The sequence below is a fragment of the Rhamphochromis sp. 'chilingali' genome (genome assembly GCF_963969265.1).
Source record: "Rhamphochromis sp. 'chilingali' genome assembly, chromosome: 1".
Classification (NCBI taxonomy): Eukaryota; Metazoa; Chordata; class Actinopteri; order Cichliformes; family Cichlidae; genus Rhamphochromis; species Rhamphochromis sp. 'chilingali'.
This window is the reverse complement of record NC_137929.1, coordinates 59345529-59366401: the sequence shown is the minus strand read 5'-3', so window position 1 is coordinate 59366401 and position 20873 is coordinate 59345529. Positions and strand designations below refer to the sequence as shown.

Here is a 20873-nt window from a genome sequence, read left to right as displayed (position 1 = left end):
TATTTTCCTCTTTATTCTTCTTCCACTGAAACATGTCAGCATGATCAGTAAAAGGCAGCAAAACAAATGTGGTAAAACTCAGCAGGAGAGAAGAGAGGAGGAACAAAGTGTGACCAGGAGGGACCAGGTCTGTTTCTCTGAGCTGGCATTGACTGAACAACAGTTTATAGTCAAACAGTAAAAGCTTTGAATAATTTGATTTGAAAATCGAATCTAAGGAGCTTGGAACGAAAAGCGCCTGGACTTCTTTAAGTTTCTTGAAGACGTTTCACCTCTCATCATTTCATACACTCAACAAAAATATAAATGCAACACCTTTGTTACTGCTCCCATTCCCCATGGGATGGACGTAGAGACCTAAAATTCATTCCAGATACACAATATAACCATCCCTCCCAAACAGTGGTCACAAATCAGTCCAAATGTGTGGTAGTGGGCACATCTGCTATATTGAGATAATCAGAATCAGAATCAGAATCAGAATACTTTATTGATCCCTGGGGGAAATTATTTTTTTGTTACAGTGCTCCATTATAACCAACATTAAGACAAGACAGACAAGACACTAACTAAGAATAGTACAATATATACATATATATACATACATACATACATACATACATAAGTCACTCATAAATAAATAGCTGGAAAAGAAACATGTGTAGTTGTAGCAGTAAACAGTGTGTTAAGTGGATGCGTTGTACAGGGAGATGGCCACAGGCAGGAAAGATTTCCTGTGTCGTTCAGTGGTGCTTTTGGGTAATCTCAGTCTCTCACTGAACGAGCTCCTGTGACTGACCAGCATGTCATGGAGTGGGTGGGAGGTGTTATCCAACATTGTCTTTATCTTGGACAGCATCCGCCTCTCCGACACCACCTTGAGGGAGTCCAGCTCCATCCCCACAACATCCCCACATAATCCATCCCACCTCACAGGTGTGCCACATCAGGATGCTGATCTGACATCATGAGTAGTGCACAGGTGTACCTCAGACTGCCCACAACAAAAGGCCACCCTGGAATGTGCAGTTTTGTCTCACAGCAAAATGCCACAGATGCCACAAGCAATGAGGGAGCGTGCAATTGGCATGCTGACAGCAGGAATGTCAACCAGATCTGTCGCCCGTGCATTGAATGTTCATTTCTCAACCATAAGCCTGTTCGCACTAAAGTAAAAAGCACCATCACTTATGCAGATGCCCTTTCGGCGCCAGCTGCAAGGCTGGAGCTGAACAACAACACCCTGATAACGACTGTGTTTAGACTGTTCTTCCCATTCCCTACAAGGCCACCTGGGTTGGCTGGAAGACTGTTTACTTAGCCTGGCAGGGCGAAGGACACTGTCTCAGCTGAACTCTGGACACACACACACACACACACACACACACACACAGAGACATATATATACACATGCAGATGTACACTCATCCCCCCTCCAAACGCCTTCGACACTTATTCCCTTCTGATGCTGATGGTGGATCAAGGAGACCAGCGCATGCAGGCCCGGATGTACTGTCTAAATCGGCTGTCTCTCACCCTTTACCCACCCCTGTTGCTTGTCATGTGTTTCTTTGGTGTATTAAGAGTTTTTTCATGTACTATGTGCAGAGGTGTTTTTTTCTGTTCTCAAACTGATCTCCCTGTTGGAGCTCAGTCTGGGGGAGTTATTTTTTCTCCTTATCTTTCCTCACGTGGTGCATTTTCCATTGTTATACCTCTCTGACCTGTCTACCCCATGTGATGTTTGTGTAATGTATGGTCGGAGGGTAAGATGGCGCCGCCATTGCGTGCAATAGGTCGGCAGCCTTATGAAATTTCCCCTTGTGGGACTAATAAAGGTATATGAAATCCAAGAAGCTTCTTCAGTTCTAGGGTCAAATGGTGGAGAGTCCCAGACTTAAGCTCTGTGGGAGTGTCCCACCAAGACAAACGTCTTCAAGCAACTTAAAAAAAGCATAGACACTTTTCTTTCCAAGCTCCTTAGACTATGATGGCCTGGATGACTGAGAACCTTCACAGACATATTGGAAGTTAAGCAAATTAAGCAAAAACATAGTAAAGGTTGTGAAAAGTAAGGATATTGAGGGAGCTTCAGCGTCCCCTGGTGGATGAGCAAATATGGTAAATATGTGTGCAGAATTAAATAAATAAACAAACAGATAAGTGTTTCACTCTCCGATAGTGCAGCCCCACTGATGGTGGAACTGAACCATCAATTCCTTCAATTAGTAATAAGTTACTTATTACATGTGCACATTATCATGTTTTTACAGTGACTTATCTGAAGGGTGTGCTATGGAGCTAGTCCAACCTAACCAGGCTTTCTTTGTCGCAGGTGATGATCAAACATAACAGCCCAGTTGTGTGACAGTGATGATCAGCCTTCAGCTTTAGCCTCTTTGTGTGCTCTGACATAAAAGTGACTGTTTGACATGGTTCACTTTTCTTTCTCAGAAAATCAATGAAAACACAGCTTAACCAATCAAATATATTGTGACAAAAAGAGCTAATAAGGATGTGCAAAGAACATAAATATAATAATAAAATTCAACATTATCAGTGTTATCATAATTTACACTACTATTGTGTATATATTACCTCAGTGCATTGACCTTTATCTGCATTTTTTCTATATTAAGTTTCGTTTTTGCTTCTTTGATGTCAAGCCCAGAGTTTGTAAACAGTTCTTATCCTTATTGGACAAATTATTTCATCTGATCAACACTGTTGCTGCAAAAAACAGCAACAAAAAAACCCACCAACTCTGAAGAAAAGCTTGAATCTTGTGTATACATATTTTTACGCTTAATGTGTGTTCATCACAAGTTACCATGATGATTTAAATGGACCTTTTACCACTTTAAGCATGACTTAGCTAACCCTTAAATCTAGCGACACAGTTACACTCTTCTATACAACAATAGCAATATTGTCACTTTCATCTGAGATGGAAAGTTACAAATTTCTACTTCTTCTTATTTCTACTTCAAGTTGGACGTCAGCTTTAAAGAGTCACCTCCATCAACACACGCCTCACAGTGCATAAAAAGTAGGAAACCTTTAATCTTACACTTAGACTGTTGTGGATTTGTGCTACCATCGTGCTGTTCTGGTAGTTATTGATAACTGGCAGATTGGTGACCTGTCCAGGGTGTAACCTGCCTTTCTATATTAGCTGGGACAGGCTCCAGACTATCCCAGCTAATACAGCATGGACATTCATGGCCTCCACCAAACAAGGTTCAAGGCCATGGTTGGATTTTTTGGTGGATAATTTTCCACACAAACTTTAGAAAACTGATTTACATTAGAACAGAGAGCTAAAAAGAAAATCACACCATCTGTAATTTTACAATTTTCAGTTTATCAAATGCCCTCGAGCACATTTAACCATTAAGTAGTTACGATGGCTCCCTCTCTTTTCCCTTCCTGGTAAAGCACCTTTTCAGTAAAGCTAGTTAGATGCTACATCCTGCAGGAAGCACTGGGAGACTGCACTTGCACTTGTTCCTGTGCACTTGCCTCACAAGTATAAACGCTATAAATGATACAGCTGAATCAAAGGTATCGAGCCTATTTTGAAAATGTCAGTACAAAGACAGGAAGTGGTCAAATGCTTTTCCACAGCAGTCACAAATTCATGAGTTTGAGGTTTATCAGATGCCAAAACCCTTCAGCTCTGTAATAATAAAACTGCGGTGGGTTTTTTGGATGTAGCTGCTGCTGGTTGGTTTCAAGGTGAGAAAAAAATCTCTGTCATCAAACAGACACCTTTACTGTACTGAAGCTGTTATAACTACTGCATGATCCTGCTATTTTTAGTCTGCAGCTGCTGACTGATGTTCGCTGTGCACTAAAGACAGGTGGGTGTCAGCCACAACAAAACAGCAACAAATCAGATTTTCCACAGGACATATTTTAGAAACCCAGAGACCCACGTGAGAAACACAACTGACACCGACATTTTATTGATGCTACAGAAATATGGCAAAAATACACACACACATATATACATATAAAAAGTTTATATTGTTGATTTTGCACTAAAAGACAATTTTTTAACTCAGAAGCATGAGTCTTATTAACTAGAAAAAAGACATAAAAATCTCTGTGACGTCTGGATGTCCTCTGGTCTGAGGTGCGGGGGGGGGGCAGTCAGAGACCAGCAGCTGGATGTCAGCGGTTGGACTGGTGGACTACTTCAATGAAGAGTAGATCACGTCTGGCTCTGATTTAAAGTCTGAACACAAACACACACAGTTCAAAAAACAATATTTCTGGCAAATGTTCTTAATACCAGTGTAGTTTAGAACAGTGAAATAGAAATAGTTCCTCTTTTGCATGAAAGAAAACATTTTCCTTTCCAAGCAAGAAGACGATTTGATGTACTGGCTTTAGTCAGGATGTGGTTAGCTTGGCTTTGTCAAAAGCTGGAGATTGAGATCAGCTGTACATCCGGTCGTCTGCTGTCTGATTGTCCATAACTGACACTTCCTGTTCTCACTGCTGAATTGACTGCAGGTGGATCACTTTCTCCACAATAAAACACAGAGAAATTACTGCAGTTATAACAACAACAGTACTTTTACATTACCGCACTACTCATTACAGTTTATGCAGCTGCATGAGATTAATGAAAACCTTTCAAATAACAGCAGGTTTTCAGAGTTTCTTTTTTTTCCTTCACTATTGCAAAACAGGATTTGACGTCAGAGTTGGAAGATGTTTCTAAGAAAAAGTAGGTGGATGGTCTTTTGATCATCCTTTGATTCAGACAGGCACATTTTACAACAAACCAAACCTGCAACACGGAAAGGTCCTCACAACATGAACAGTACCATGTGCGTGACATACTGCAGTGAGAGTTTTCATCAGTGTCAGACAGCAGTTAATGGGAATAACAGGAAGCAGCTGCTGTGGTTTTAAAAACAGAATTTTAAAGAGGTCACAGTTGTTAGCAGGATTGGAAAGAACAATTTTGAAAATCATAAAGAGACAAACTGAACAGAGCACACACACATCTGAGCCCAACCTGATTTATTGCCTAATTGTGTCACAGAAAGATGGTCTGTGGGGTCCATACGAGGTGGACCACTGGCTAAATCTGCAACACCAGGCCAAAGGTGGTTGAAAGAAAATGATGCTAAACTGTATTTGAACCAAACAACACTGAGATATACAGTAACGTTCATCCAGGGACATGAACCAGGTCCTTATGACTCTGCAACGTTAGCTGTGAGAAGTAACTGGATTAAACGCCTGACTGGAACGGAACAACTCCTCTAGCAGGATTTTCACGCTCCCAGCAGCTCCTGAAAAATAACCAAAGCAACAATTTACCTTTGTTTTGCTGCTGGCGAAGTGATATTTGGACGTATGTGATTTCAGTGTTGACGTCACTTCCCATGTTTGCCTCGTGTTCAGCTGCAGTGAATTTAAAATGAAAAAAAAAGAAAGACTAAAACTCTGAAAGAACATTTAATCTAAGCTGTTTAAAAGAAAAAAAAAACTAACAAAAACACTAAAATTAGAAGTCTGAGTCTCACCTTCACGTTTCCTGTGAACACATCGTCTCACCAGCAGAACCAGTAACACCAGTAGAACCACAACACAGACTGATCCAACACATGACAACACAGAGAGAACAGGAGGAGAGAGTGATGGAGGAAGAGTGATGGAGGTGGAACCAGGAGGAGGTGTGGATGTAGGTGGAGGTGTGGTGGTGTGTTCCCCTAAAATAAAGCAAACACAGTCATTAAGTTGTCGTCACATTGTGAATGTTGAAAGCTGCAGAAACACAGACAGGTGAGTGTGTCACCTGTGACAGTGATCCAGCTGGATGGAGACTCTCCATGACCGCTGATGTCACACTTGTAGAGGCCTTCATCAGACCTGGAAACATGCTGGATGGTCATGTGACCTGTAGGCTGCTTCCTGATGAGGGAGCCATCTTTATAGAAAGCAGCTGGGAGGTTGGAGGGAGTGGTCTTTGTTTTACAGAGCAGAGTGACGTCATCTCCCTCCATCACAGGGAGGACAGGACTCTGCAGGATCACTGATCCACCTCAACACAGAGACAAACTACAGCATTTCATCCATTTACACACAGCTTCATCAACACTAACTCCACACACTCAGCTTACCAGTGACTGTCAGGTTAACCATGTTACTGATGGGACCCTCTCTGGACTCACACCAGTAAACTCCACTGTCTGACGGGATGATGTAGCTAATGTTACAAGAAGAATTAACAAGTTTTCCCCACCCATCTCCACACTGAGTTGTGTTTCCTATATTTGTGTTTCTCCTCAGAGTCCATCCAGCAGAGCTGTCGTCCTCCTCACAGCTCAGAGACACAAAGTCTCCTTTAAAGATTTGAGAGCTGCTGGGACTCACAGTCAGACGAGCTGTGAGGGTTACAATGAAAAACTGATGATCTGTTAAGAGTTTTTTTTTCTTTCAAAAAGCAAAAAGAGAGTTTCTGCAAACATGAACCCAATCAGGTCATATCAGTGAGCATTTCTCAGGTTTAAACTGTGACAGAAGAAGGTTACTGACCTTGGTTTGTTGTGCAGCTCAGCAGTGAGATCAGAACTAAAGAGAAATGACACTCAGGTTGATTTGAGGTGAACATAAAGAACAACTCCACTGCACCACCTTTATCTTAAAACGCAGCTCTTTATGTGAACTGACTACACTGTTGGTATTCACCAAATATTTATTATTAAAGTGATATATTTGTGTCCACTGTGCAGCTGTGTTGATATAACGAGTGAATGATTTGATCTTTTCACTGCCTGCTGTGTTTCCTCGACTCCTGAGCAAAGATAAAGAGTCAGTCAGACCTGCAGTTGGTCCTCGTGGTGTTTTGCACTTGAATTCAGCCTGATTTGTTTTTCATGTCTTCTCCTCCATCATCAGTTATCAGGAGAGCAGACAGTCAAAGTACAAGAATTCAAACAAACACAGAGATTCTACTTACAGAGCAGACACAGCACAGATGTTTCCTTCATCGTCCTTCTCACTCATTTGAGCTTTTTTTCATTTCTGTCACTGACACCAAGTAAAGCCCGCCCTCTTCCTCTGAGCACCAGCTTTTCTATTGGTTCAAACACAGAGGTGGGGGACTCACTTATTTTCCTCTTCATTTAAAAATGCCAGTGTTAAACTATTCAAACCCCCTGTAGTGTTTTTTATATAACATAAACCTTACAAAAATTTCTTAAAGCTGCTACAAAACAAGTAGTAAAACATGAATGCATACGAAATAAAATGTAAGGATTTATTTATTTTTTTAACAGAATCTGGGTTTAACCAACACACTGATGACCAAGGTTATTATCGTTAACGAAAACTAACGAAATAACGAAAACTAGAAGTGAAAAAACATTTTCGTTAACGGAAATAAAAATAAAAACAAAAAAAGGAAAACTAACTAAAACTGTAATGAGTGTTCACAAAATTAACTAAAATTAACTGAATTTATAGCAAAAATGTGTTTAGTTTTCATCTATGTGTGCGTGTCATACAATAGTCAAGGGTGAAAATGAAGTTTAGTTTCCAGATTTTTTTCTTGCTGTGTCTCATTATGCCAGCAGGTGGCAGTACGTTAGTCGAGTCGTCTGTGTTGCTGCTCCGTCCACGCGCAGAATCATGTCAGGAAAAGTCAGAGAAAGCGCCAGAGTTCAATTTGGGATTACTTTGAATATGACTGTGTTTTGGATAAAGCAAGTGTCTTGTAGTGGAAAGAGACGAATTATGAGGGACATTTCTAAAGGGAAAAAAATCCCACAAACCTTAAAGTGCACTTGAAAAGTTCACACAAGAAGGCTAACCTAGCTTACCTTGAGAAGGGAGCACACTCAACCCTCATCCCCAGAAACAGACGCTAACCCCAGGCAAGGCAGCGTGATGCATCCCGAGAAAACAGGACGGGGATATCTACACAACTGTGTGAGTCAATTGTCTTCAAAAAGTTTATCAATTCACTTGAACCAAAATTACGAACACCCGGTGCTGCAAGAGTTAATAGTCTCATTGGGGCCAAGATATACATTTTGTAGTTGCCTGGTATCAATGGTTGTTCATCTGCCTTTATTTATTTATTTATTTAAAGAACCCATAGGTGGAAATGTGAGTTGTCTGTCTCTGCATGTTAGCCCTGCGACAGACAGGGTGCAGGGTATGGTAGCTGGAATAGCAACATACCCAAGGATGAGCAGAAGAGCAGGACTGATATGATGAAACTGGGATTTTGTTACACTTAATTATTGCAAACACAACTAAAACTATAACTGACACTAATCAAAACTAAACTGAAACTAAGGATTTTCAAAAAAATAAAAACTAAACTAGCGAAAAATTGGTAAAAACTAATTAAAACTGATATAAAATTGAAAATCTGAAGTCGAAACTAAATAAAAATAAAAACTAATGAAAATTGCAAAACTATTAAAACCCTGCTGGTGACTGACTGGAACACTATGATTCACATTTTACATTAACGCCATCCTCACACATGTTTATATATGACCACTAGAGGGAGATGTTGGACTTTAAACACTAACATGGATACAAGCAGATCCCCAATGAGCTTTCATAGTTTGTTAAAGAACAAATCAGCATGTGCAGTTCTAATGAAATGTTTACATGTATATTTACTGTAGATAAAGATTACCTTAATCCTGTGTTTAGGCTGGAGATGAATGAGACTGTGGAAAGTGTTAAACGGGGTGTGCTTCTTGATCAGCCTGTAAACACTAAAGAAGAGCTCATTTATTTCCAGAGTACAGTGAACATATTCAATAAATACATTGGCTCTGATGTTCAATCTTCCCTCTATCCTGGACCTGTACACGTCCAGGGTTAGGAAACATCTCTGCTCACAACTGTTCAAACTGCTGCCTTCAGGATGGTGACACGGAGCACTGTTTACTAAAACCATCCACCACAGAGACACTTTCTTCCCACAGGCTGTCACTCTGGTTAACAGTGTGAAATAACCCACTGTTATAACATTAAATTCATATGCACACTGCATTACTCAATTTTGTATAATTTAAGACTTTATTTTACTTCACTTTGCATATTACAAACATTTGTGGGAATGTTTTGAGGAAAACACAAACCGAGTACATGGTAGCTATGAAAAATGTAATTGAGTTTGAACATGTTCGCACGTTCACACCCGTCAGAGTGAATCATGTCTCCTTTTCTAGGAAAGGTTTTTTGGCTTCAATCTGATTCCAGCCCCAACAGTCTTTGGCTCCTGCTCGAAAATAACATGCACAAAATAAATGGAGTATTACTCTGCAATTAAAAACTCTGCATAAACAGTCTTGGTATCAAAATAAAGCTAACACTTGTGAGACTTCATGAGAGGTATAAATATTACAGTAGACATTTCTGTGTTAAAGTAACTGAGCGTGGAACAAGGGAAAAATACATTTTTTTCCTTGTCTAAATTTTTTGTTTTTGTATTTTATAGCATTATACCCATTTGAAAACATGCTGCGGTGGACAATAATCTTCAGAAAATCATCAGTCAACATGTGGACATTATCTGTGCAAAGACTAATGCTGCTGAAGTGGAACAAAGCAAAGTTACAGAGGTTTTAGTCAAGACTGCCCGGCCTCCTGCAATTTAGCAGAATCTGTGGGAGTTGAAATGTCTTAGGTATTAAACAGCAGAAATTATTTAATTTATTTTCATGATTAAACTTTTACTCATTTGGGCCAATAGAATCACAGTAACATCACTGCATTAAGGTTAATCCTGCCAATCACAAATTGCAAGGCAGAAACATACATAGAGCAGATGCATGACGCTGGTCATTGTCCAATGAAATCTCTTGTGAAAACAGATGATTTAAGAATTAAAATTTTTTTTAAAAAAAACACACTATTAGCACAGTAAGACTTTATTAACAGTGACACAAACAAACTCGTAATTATCACCAATACTTAAGTCAATTAAAAAAAGACCAAAGTGCCTCCTTCATGGAAGGAAAATAACTATTTACGCTTCACCACTCACTCTAATATTTGCTCTCTTTGGTTTCAAATCGCTGCAGTAAAACTTTGTATATCTCACTCAGTAGTATTTAATTAACGGATGCTAAACACTATCAGGCAGATTCATTATTGCTATCAGCCACAGTAACCTCCCCCACGTTCAGACAGTCACATACAGTGTTGATGTTGTCTGCTGCTAGTGTCTTTGATTATTCTGTAACAGTTTGTCTTTGGGAGCCAAAACACTCAAACTCTACTGGCTGTTACAAGGAAACTATTTGTAAGTCACATTTGAGTTTCCTTTTCTTTTCAAGAGCAGAAGAAACGTCTGCAATTTAAATCCTGTCAGCATAGTTAGACTAATGTAAAGTTGTATGAAATTCAGGAAGTGTTTGATGCCTCCTTGTTGGATGCTCAGTATCATTAGCGTCAGCCTGTACCCAGATCATCTGTCTGCCACTCGATGTTCAATGACAACAGTGAGAAGACAGAGCAGATCGACTCTGAGATCAGCCAAGTTGGATCCCGGCCTGATCCGGTTTAAATCTGTGATCCTTTCAGTTTTAGATCCGTGCAGCTCTGCGAGTGAACTCGGACATGGTTTGTTGAACTGTTACAGAGTAACAACATCCTCAGGCGCTCTAGTTCTGAGTCGACCCACTGAGACATGTTAAGGTGACTTTCATTGAACAATCTGTTTAAACTCTGAACCTTTGAAATATTGTTTGACATCATTGAATGAGTGAATCTTATTCTGTAATCTGTCATTTCAGCCTCATCCTCACACAAGTATTTACATCATCTCCAGGATCCAGCTGTGTGAGACACTTTTTTGGTCGGTGCGACAGAGAAGACGAGAAATACTTTGTCATTGATCCGTGTATGAACAACATTAAATGCTTTCAGGACAATGGAACTGACCTTCTGACAGCCGCATCACTGTCCACAGTTATAAACACGGACACTAACCTGTAACTGGAAATTAAACCAGCTTCTTCTCATTATTTTGCTCCTTTAAGCACTTTGACAGCAACTTTATGAAGGAGAAAATGACACCGAGCGTCATTCAGCCAAAGGGAAACTGATCTGTTGAGTCTGTTAACCCAGCAACTGACTCAGAGTTAAAATAAACTTTAAGGGAAAATCTGAGTTTCTCTCATCACTGCTTAAACAAACTTAGAGATGTAACCCAACCCTTATTCCTGGAACAGGGCTCACATGTTCTTTCTATGCCAATGATAATTAAATAGATAAATAAATAAACACCAGCAACAAGCAGCTGAGGAAACAGACCCAGCCTGTGTGTGAGAGAAAGGTGCGAGGCGTCAGCTGGAACTACCAAACTCTGCAGTTACATGAAACTGATTTCATTCTGTGTTTTCATAAGGCTGTAATAACACTGCTGAGTTAGTCATGTGACAGTTGGCAGAAGAGCTTTGAGACTGAGAGGAGGTGTCAGTACTGTATCATGGGAAAAACTTGTGTTTGGTTTATTTGTTTTTTGTGCTAATCCTCTTTCTCAGTTTGTTGTTGGTGCTAGGCATGTTCTTAAATTCTTAGTAATGCCAAGATCACTGAGATCTTACAGTTTTTTGGTTATTTGGGCCTCAGTTATAGTTAAATGCTAGCAGAGCACATGGTTAGCCCTGGTGGGGGATGGATGGATGGGGAAGTTAATGTGACTGATAGTGTCTTTGTTTTCTACGTGTGGTGCTAACTAATCCAGAAAAATCAAATCAAATTCTCAACATGCTTGATGTCTGGAGGAGTTCAGCATCATCAGCTTCTATGTAGTGTAGATCTTCTCTGTTTCTACACTAATATCAGCAGTAGGAGAATCACTCACACCAGGAGGCTTCTGTGAGCTGTGAGTCTGTCGTTGTTTTTGTCTTCTGTGGATGAAAGGAACAACTCCAAGAAGAAGCAGTGATGAAGTGAAGAGTAAAAGGGCAACGATCAGTCCAATATGTCTAAACCTCTCTTCTCCTCCTGGTGGTCCTGCAGGTGAGAAACAGGTGTGAGTGTCAGCTGTCAGGTGGGTGATCACAGACACACTGAACTCTAGTGACTCACCTGAAAGATCACAGACACTCAGGTTGATGATGCAGATGGGCTCAGTCTCCAAAATGGCTCTCTTCCTGCGGTTTGTCCCTCTCATGAAAACACGACACTCGTACGTTCCCATGTCGTTAATCGTCACATCCTTCAGGATCAGAGACACGTCTCCATCCTTCATCTGTCTGTCCCGCAGAGCCACCCGCTGCTTAAAAGATGGATGCTGGTTGTCTGTGTCAAACTGCTCATCCCGGTAAAACAGGACATGCTCATTCTTGAGGTCAGGTCTGCTCCACTCCACCACTATGACGGATTTGTTTTGAGTTCGACACGACAGAATGGCACTTTGTCCAGATACAGCTGGGATGTTTATCACAACTGAAAGAGAGGAAACAACAGCAGCTGGTTAGTGTGAGGAGCTAGAGTGAGACCACTGAGCTCTGCTGAACACACACACGTTTATTTTACATCATTGGGAATGAGTTCGTGATCAGAGGTGAAATATACGTGTGTGTCTAACTATGCAAATATTAACAACATTTCTTACATTTTAGAAAATACTACACCCACTAATAAAAGCATTTCTTAACATTAGTGAAAAAATAGGTTGTAGTTTTCTTTTTCTTTTTTTAATGGTTTGTTTATTGAACGCTGACAATTTATTTATATTTTGTGAATTAAATATTAATTGACATTTATGGGTTTTAATTTGTATCACATTTGCTACATCTGACATTTATTTTGGCTTAAAATTGGGTTTTGAAATTTATTTGTGTTTTTATGGGACAAACTCTTGAGGAATTAATCATGTAAAAGTCTCAAAACCCCACAAAAAATCATTCAACTTACCTCCAATAAACATATACCTCCTTATGAATGACAGCTGATATTATTTGTTATTATTATAATTGCAATATTACTTTGCAGCGTGTTGCACAGGTCCAGAAAGCGTACATCCATATTTCAGAAATGCCACAAATACAAAATAATATATAAATCCGCAACACGTCCCCGTCACATAGAAACATGAAATAATTGAACTAAATACTCAGGTCTCGATGCTCATGGCAGTCAGAATAAGTCATTAAAAAGAAAGCTACTCCTGAAACTTCAACACATCTCAGACACACTTGGACACACACAGTGACAAGTCCTAACAGACTGCCGCCAGCATCATGTCTTCACACACAGAGACAATAATTATTAATATGGCAAAAAGACAGATCAATTTAAAAAGCAAAAGGAAACACAGCTAAATCTCACCTGCAGAGTCGACCACAACGAGGACGACAAACAGCAAAGTCGAGCAGAGCGACGCAGTTACAGCAGACATTTCTGATGTCTTTCAATAACATAACCCAAGTTCAAAAAAACCTGACAGCATTACTCTTCACTGACTGAAATGCAACCATCCAAAGGAGTCATGTCACAACTGTGCAACGTTAATAACAGTTAATAACAGAGCAGACTTGATCACACCTGAGTTTTTAACGGTTTCAGTTCCTGAATAATTTTCACATGTGACTTATCTCCATGTTTAACTGCAGCCTCCAAAAAACAAGCTGTGTTGGAGCCACAGAGAGCAAATCTTTTGTTTGTTATGGAGCACCAGGGAGGAGTCTCTGTGTGCATCTGATTACAGGGAAAGAATGAACCAGTGGAAACGCCCGCATAAACGCGTACAGACAAGCTACATACCACAGCAGTGAGGCTGTGAATGCAAATGACTGAGATGGGGTTTTTTTTATATTGCATTTGATGAAGCCTGACAGCTTCTTCATATGAATTCATTTATCATGATGTGCTTCACAGAGTCGCTGTTACATGTCGCTTGTTGTAGTTCATCTCAAGTTGCATTTACCTCATTTTTTGACTTGCTGAGGCATGATGACTTTTGGTTTTTTTGGCATGTAAAACATGGGAATTAAAACAGGCTGTGGTTTCTTTTGCTTGTGCCTGCATAATAAAACATTCACATCTACAAATAAAACCCTTTCCACTAGCACAAAAGATGGCAGTAGGTGAGTCTGATCTGATAACACCTTTGACTTTTCACCATATTGTGAAGGAGGCAATTAATACAATACAAAATATTACACAGAGTGCACTATACTGGTCATAGGATGGGCTATACGCCTTCCAACAACTGCTCACACTGCACAGCAAATACACCGGACAATTACATCCACGCTCTTTGGTTCTGTCCACCAGTTCAGAAGTTTTGGCGTGAGATATGTGAAGACTAATCAAAGTGTCTGAAATGTGACATTCCAGCCTCCCCTTTAGTATGCTTGCTGGGCAACTTAGATGAGGTCTAAATAAACACAGCCTACGTTGTTTTTACGGCCCTATGCATTGCCAAGAAAATGGTCCTCATTAACTGGAAAGGTAAAAATAATCTTAATTCTAACCAATATAAAAACCATCTAATAGATCACATTAGTCTTGATACAGCCTCTGCCATCACATTTGATCAATCCCTTTGGGCTCCTTTGATCGGCTTCATCACCTAGTGGGGGTGGGGGGTCATGGTTTGGTCCTGCCTTCGCTATTGTGGTTGATATGGGGGCAGGGATGGCCTCAGGGCGTCTGGGGAGTCCCTAGGGACGTTTTCCCTGGAGGGCTCAGCCCGGGGGATGTGGCCATGACCTGGTTAGGGGCTCTGGTGGCTCTTAGATGGTGTTTTCCTTGTGGCTGCGTACAACGGAGATGGGGGAGGGTCTGTGCTGGCGGACGTTGGTTACTGGTCTGGTAGCCTGGCTGCCCCTGGGTGGGTCCAGGACGGGCGTGGAGGCTTGGGAGTCTGGGGATGCTCCGCCCCCGGTCTGGGGTGCTGGCTGGGCCTTGGGGGCTTGGGTCCTGGGTGTTGTGTCACGGGAGCTGTGGGCGGGTGGGTTGTCTTGTGTAGTTTGGGAGATGATTGGATGATGGGGTGGGTGCAGTTTTCTCTGGGGTGGAGTCGGGTGGGCTGCCCCGGACTCTGTGGGGCTGAGCGGTGCTGCTGCTGCGGGCCCCGGTCCGGATGGGCCTGGGCCCCCTTTCCCTGGTGGGTTCCAGAATGTGGGGGTGCCTACTGGGGTCAGTGGGGGAGCTGGCCCCTCCCTTTATTCCCTCCCCATCCTCAGCTGCCTCCCTATTCCCGCTCTACCACACCCACCCACACACGCAGGGCTTGGGGTGCAGGTACTTCACCAGGGTGCAGGGGAGGCACTCCCCCTCTGTCCCCTTCTGGCCGCCTGTGCCTCAATTTTATTCTGCAAGCTAGACATCCACATTACTCACACTCTCACATAACACACACATATAGGGCCTTGGGGGTGGGCACGTTTTACAGCATCCAGAGGATGGTCGGTGTACTCCAACCCACCTCTGGCGCTGGTGCCCTACCCTCAATTTTAAAGGCACATAGACACTAAGGGTTTTCGGGAGGAGCCGTGCTGCTCTCCTGAGTTTTAAATGCACTTTAGAACAGCACACAGCAACATATGAGCGGGCGGAGGGAGGTTTGGGGTCTTCACTCACCCCGGTTCTGTTAGCCGTCAGGGCTGGGGGGCTGGGAGGAGGTGCTGGCCGTCAGACTGCGGTCTGGGGTGCGGGGCCTCCCTGCTACTGCAGATAAGGAGGTGGTCCGCTTGCCTCCACCCCAGAGAGAAGGGTTACATCTCCTGGGTCTAGGTGCGGCTTGCCCCTCTGGGGGCAGGGGTACCTGGACCTGGGATATAGAGTATGTTTGGGGAGTGCGACTGTCTGTGCAGTGTGTATTTGTGTCTGTCTACACGTTGGGTGAGTGCCGAGTATTTGGTTGTGTCTATGGGGGTGGGAATGCACGTTTGTGTCCGCGTGCGCCTGTTCGTCTGTGTCTATATGTCAGGTTGGGTCTTAGACTCAACCTCTCTGGGTACATCTCAGGCCCTCTAAAGTACGGAGGCCTATCTCCCCTCACCACACTCCCTGCTGGTCGCTGATGCCCTCAGACGTTGGCGTGTTGGTGGTCCTTGTCGACTGGGGCTGGGCGCTCATGTATGTACTGGCTCACTCCTGGTGGCCGATTGGCGGGGCCTGGCGCCTGTGGCCCGACTGGGCTCCTTCCGGGGGGTGGGGTGCCTTCAGGCCTCTGGGCCTGAAGCTTGGTCCTCTCTGGCACAGCTGGCTGCCGGCAGAGCCCACGGGCACGGCACTGCAACCCCCTCTGGCCTCTGCTCCGTAGCTGCTGGGTGACCTCTCGTTTGGGGCCCTACTCAGCTCTTCCCAGGAGGGTGGCACGGTTCCTCCCCCTTTGGTGGTCCTCCTCGGGTCCTTGTACTCTGGGGCCTCTGGATGTCTGGAGTTTTGATCTCCTCCATACCTGCTTCATGCCCTGGGGGACGGGGCTGTGGCCCCCCCACACTCCCTAGCAGATCGTTACATGGAGAAACCTTTGGAATACAAGCATGCTGATCCACACAGGTATGCACACAGGTGTACACACGGGTGTTCACAGACATGGACTACACCTTTCTTGGCTGCTGCCTCAAAGCACATTGTGCGCTTTCTATCTTGCGTGCTGCACAATAGCGTTTAATATTTAGTATCTACTGATATCTACTGCTAGCTAATTTTTTGTGATGGTGCTGTTTTTTTTTTTATTATGTTGCTCTTTGTTGTTTGCTTTCTCTTCTGTTTTTTTCCTCCATACAGGTGACCCAGGTGTTTTGTTTTGTTTTTTCTTTCTTCCCCCCCTTCTCACCGTCTCTTCTCCCCTTTGGTTTTCTTTCTCTCCCTCTCTTTCTTTCATTCTTTCTCCCTGTCCTATCCCCCAGTCATGTCTGTCCCGTTTGTAGCAACTGAAAATAAAATAAATTCATAATATAATAAAGGTCAATCAAATGGACCAATATGGCAAGGCCATGATGATCCACTTGGTAAAATAAATCCGCTTGGCATCTTTCTTGGCCTTAAGACAACAATTCTGATGGCTATAGATCCAAACGGGACACAAAAAAAAAAAAAAAAAAAAGAGAAAAAAAAGAGAGAAAAAAAGAAACCCAACCTTGTGAGGTCCCAGCACTCTTGTGTTGGTGTTTTGAGCTCTGCAGCTACTCATTCAGCAGTTTCATGCTACCTCAACATGCAACGACCATGTAAATTTCCAGATTGTTTCATTTTATTTTATTTCTATTTATATAATGTACATGACCCACCCACTTGCTGCACATAATTTCCTCTTTGTATATATCCATTCCCTGTATATAAAGATCTGTCTTCTCTCTCTTTTTTCTTTGCACAGTCGAGGAGAGTATCACGTCACATTTCACTGCGTGTTATGCCTGTGTAACCACGCACGTGACAAATAACGAATCTTGAATCATGAACGACCTCACTCTGTAACCTAGTCTGAATTTCTGTTGTTCCCACTTTGCAACAACAGAACGTACATTTTATCTTGGAACAATAAACTTAGGCTGGGCTCCAGCCACTAATCCAGGGGTGTTAAAGTTGTTACCAAAAAGTTGAACATAATTCAAAGCATATTCGTTGAAGGGTGTCAGTAGCATTCAGCTGAGGGGACACAGTGACTCTTTAAATGTGCATGGACTCCTAAAGCTCATTCTCCTGTCTGTCTTTGTGGTGTTATTATTATAGAGCACAATAACAGTAACAATAAGTCCACTGGTGGCATCCTTTACACCACTGCATATGATCCATTCACTGAGTTTGGTGAGGCTTGCATGCAGCTGCTCGGGCATGGAAACCCATTCCATGAAGCTCTCTATGCACTGTTCTCCAGCTAATCTGAAGATCACATGAAGCTTGGTTATGTGTAGCAACTGACTCTGCAGAAAGTTTGTGCTGACCACATTCCATGATTTTATATGGCAAACTTCATCATGGCTAAGTTGCTGTCATTCACTTCCACTTTGTAATAACACCACTAACAGCTGACTGTGGAATATTTAGTAGAGAGGAAGTTTTACACTCCTGTCACTATGGAAGTGATTGGAACACTTGGATCCAATGACTTGGATGAATACTTGGGGCTGTGCAGTTCACTTCTAAAACACTGTTATACCTCTGCAGTCCTACAATTTTAATAATGAAACAACAGTGCCATCATGAGGACAGAATCAAACATTGCGCTAGATAATTTTGAAGAAAGAACAGAGATGGGAAACAATAAATATCATGCAAACACTTCCACCACGAGAGCAAAATTACATGTCGTGTTATTCAGAAATAAAAACTATAAATAAACTATAAAATAAAAACTAAAACTATTCATTCTCAAACACACATTTCCTGTTCTCAAGCATCTCAGTGCACTTTGTTTATTCTTTGTTTTCTGCGTTCAGAAAATGTGTATTTTGTAGCCACAGCCAAATAAGTCAAGTTTTCCATCTCACACTTCAAAAGTGTATGAGACAGAACCTGTCCACTGAAAAGGCCAGGAATGAAGAGCCCCTCTGGAGGGCAGGAGTCCAGTGGTGAGTTAACAGGGCTGAAAGACGGGAGACAGAGTCCCTAACCAGCAGTCAGATGCGGTGATCCAGCGCCAAAACACTGGTGCGGCTCAGGTCGTCCCTGGCCTCCTAAGTCCTGTTGAAGCCTGGGGCTGGGCAGAGACGGACCTGCTGGTGGGTTTCAGATCAGTGTTCTGCTGCACAATCCAAGCATGTTTCAGCTTGGTACAAACAGATGATGGGACATTTTCCTTCAGGATTAAAAAAAAACATTGTTCATAAATTTCGAAAATAAAATAATAAAAATGGAACAAACGAAAACACACACTGGTATCTCATTTCTGTCTTTCTTTTTCTTTTTTTACATTTGTCAGAAGGTTAACAAACACTCCAGGTTTGGGTTATCTTTGTTCAATATTGAAATTAGTTTAAAATACATGTGTGACAAAAGTCAAGAAGTCGTCAGAGTCACAAATTCATGAGCTTCAAGTTTAGCAGAAACCAAAACCATTCAGCTCTGTAAAAAAAAAAAAATTTCTGTGTCAGCTGCTGCTGGTTGGTTTCAAGGTGAGAAAAAAGTCTTTGACATCAAACAGACACCTTTACTGTACTGAAGCTGCTCTAACCAAAGCATGATGATCCTGTTTTTTCTGTTTGCAGCTCTTTGGTTTTCGCTGTATTCTGCAGACAGGTGGGTGTCGGTTAGCCACAACAAAACAGCAACAAATCAAAATTTCCACAGGACGTATTTTAGAAACCCAGAGACCCACGTGAGAAATGCAAATGAGAGCGAAAATTTGTTGATGTTGCAGAAATCCAGGAAACACAAAAAAGTTTCGTTTGGTGATTTTTAGCTTTTTCAACCAAGATGAAAATACTTATAAAAATCTCTGTAACATGTGGATGTCCTCTAGTCTGAGGTGCTGGGATGAACCAGTTAGAGACCAGCAGCTGGACGTTAGTGGTTGGACTGGTGGACTACTTCAGTGAAGAGTAGACGACGTCTGGCTCTGGTTTAAAGTCTGAACACAAACACACACAGTTCAAACAACAAGAAACATGATTACAAGCTTTGTAGTTTAATCAAGACCTCCAGTCTCCACCTCTCTGCATCACAAACATTCCCAGTTCAGACTGATTAAGTGTGAACTGGGATGCGGTTTGAGGTTGAGCCAGGATGTGGTTAGCTTAGCATGGCAACAGGATGAGCAGCTAGCTTGTTTCTGTCCTAAGTTAAAGATAAAGAGCAGCTGTACCTGGGACTCTTTGTTCTGATGGCTGTCTGGCCATAACTGACGTCTTCAGTTCTCCCTCCTGGGTAGACTACCACTGAATCCGTCTCTGTAGAATGAAACACATCCAAATTACTACACGCACAACAACTGCATTGCTTTTATGTTATTGCACTAAAGCTATTGCAAAACATTCTTCTTTTTTGTAAAGTGGCACAGTAAAGAGATTAAGCGATAACAACTATGACTGTTTTCTTATCTGAACTCATCTGCTGTGAAACAGTTGTACACATGGAAGGTTTCTTTGACACAGGACGACCACAAAGCTGCCATCCGCCGTAAATGCTGACTGATGTATTTCACCATGGAGCACAAAGCAAACATCACAGCATTAAGGCTGCTATTCAGCCTTAGTTCCAATCAGGTACAGAGATGTCTCATGTTAATTAGAATCTTCAGCAAGATTAATGTTTTTCTTTTTTTTCTCCACAGCACTAAAATGAATGCTAATGTTCATAGATTCTGGTTGCTTGCTTTAGTATCTAGCTAGCCCTCGAAAAGGGGAATGAGCATAAAGGGAGTAACGTTGTTTCAGAAGCAGGTAATTTCAAATGCAACATGTCTATCAACTTAATAAACATCAGCAAACACACAAACTGTTTGTGTGCAGTTTGTCTCACAGTGTGTTGCTAGCTAAAGGTCCGGCTTTGGGACCATTAGCAGCTCACAGGGACTGAAAAGAAAGAGAGCTAACGTCACTCAGAGATGGAGAAAGATGAGAATAGAGGAAAGGAGAGGAAGAAGAGAGCTTAGAGTTAAAAATATGTGTTATGTTTTATTCAAAAACTTCCTTGAAAACAATCTGCAGTTTAGGTTTGTCACATTGTGATGGATTTAGTGTGTGACTGCTGCACAGTGGTTGTGATTTCATGGTCAGAGTTAGCTTACATCAAATGTAGCAGAGACCAATTTGAAACTAAGCTGATGACACTGACATTCATTTACTAAATTTCACCTTCACACTAACTTTATCCAGTCTAGTATAAGGACAGTGTGTACACAGTGTACTGTAAGTGTATTGGACGGAAATCAGTCAAGATAGCGTTTGAAACATCTGCTCACAACTTGTTGAATT

At 42.0% G+C, this 20873-nt stretch overlaps 1 protein-coding gene across 1 annotated transcript; it reads right to left on the bottom strand.

Moving 5' to 3' along the window:
• Positions 1-8956: 8956 nt before the first annotated feature.
• LOC308410254 (ICOS ligand-like) lies at positions 8957-13641 on the bottom strand. Its single transcript, XM_080903490.1, has 3 exons — positions 13333-13641; positions 12088-12447; positions 8957-12012 (listed from the first exon to the last, which is right to left on the bottom strand). The coding sequence occupies exons 1-3, from the start codon at positions 13400-13402 to the stop codon at positions 11801-11803; spliced, it is 642 nt and encodes a 213-aa protein (XP_080759616.1). The 5' UTR covers positions 13403-13641; the 3' UTR covers positions 8957-11800.
• Between the last annotated feature and the right edge of the window lie 7232 nt (positions 13642-20873).

Excerpts from the sequence above, each read along its gene's own strand:
- LOC308410254 (XM_080903490.1), bottom strand. The coding sequence starts at position 13,402 with ATGTCTGCTGTAACTGCGTCGCTCTGCTCGACTTTGCTGTTTGTCGTC. Across the intron at positions 12,448-13,332 it reads CGTTGTGGTCGACTCTGCAG|TTGTGATAAACATCCCAGCT; the intron begins GTGAGATTTAGC and ends CCTCTCTTTCAG. Across the intron at positions 12,013-12,087 it reads GAGTGTCTGTGATCTTTCAG|GACCACCAGGAGGAGAAGAG; the intron begins GTGAGTCACTAG and ends TCTCACCTGCAG.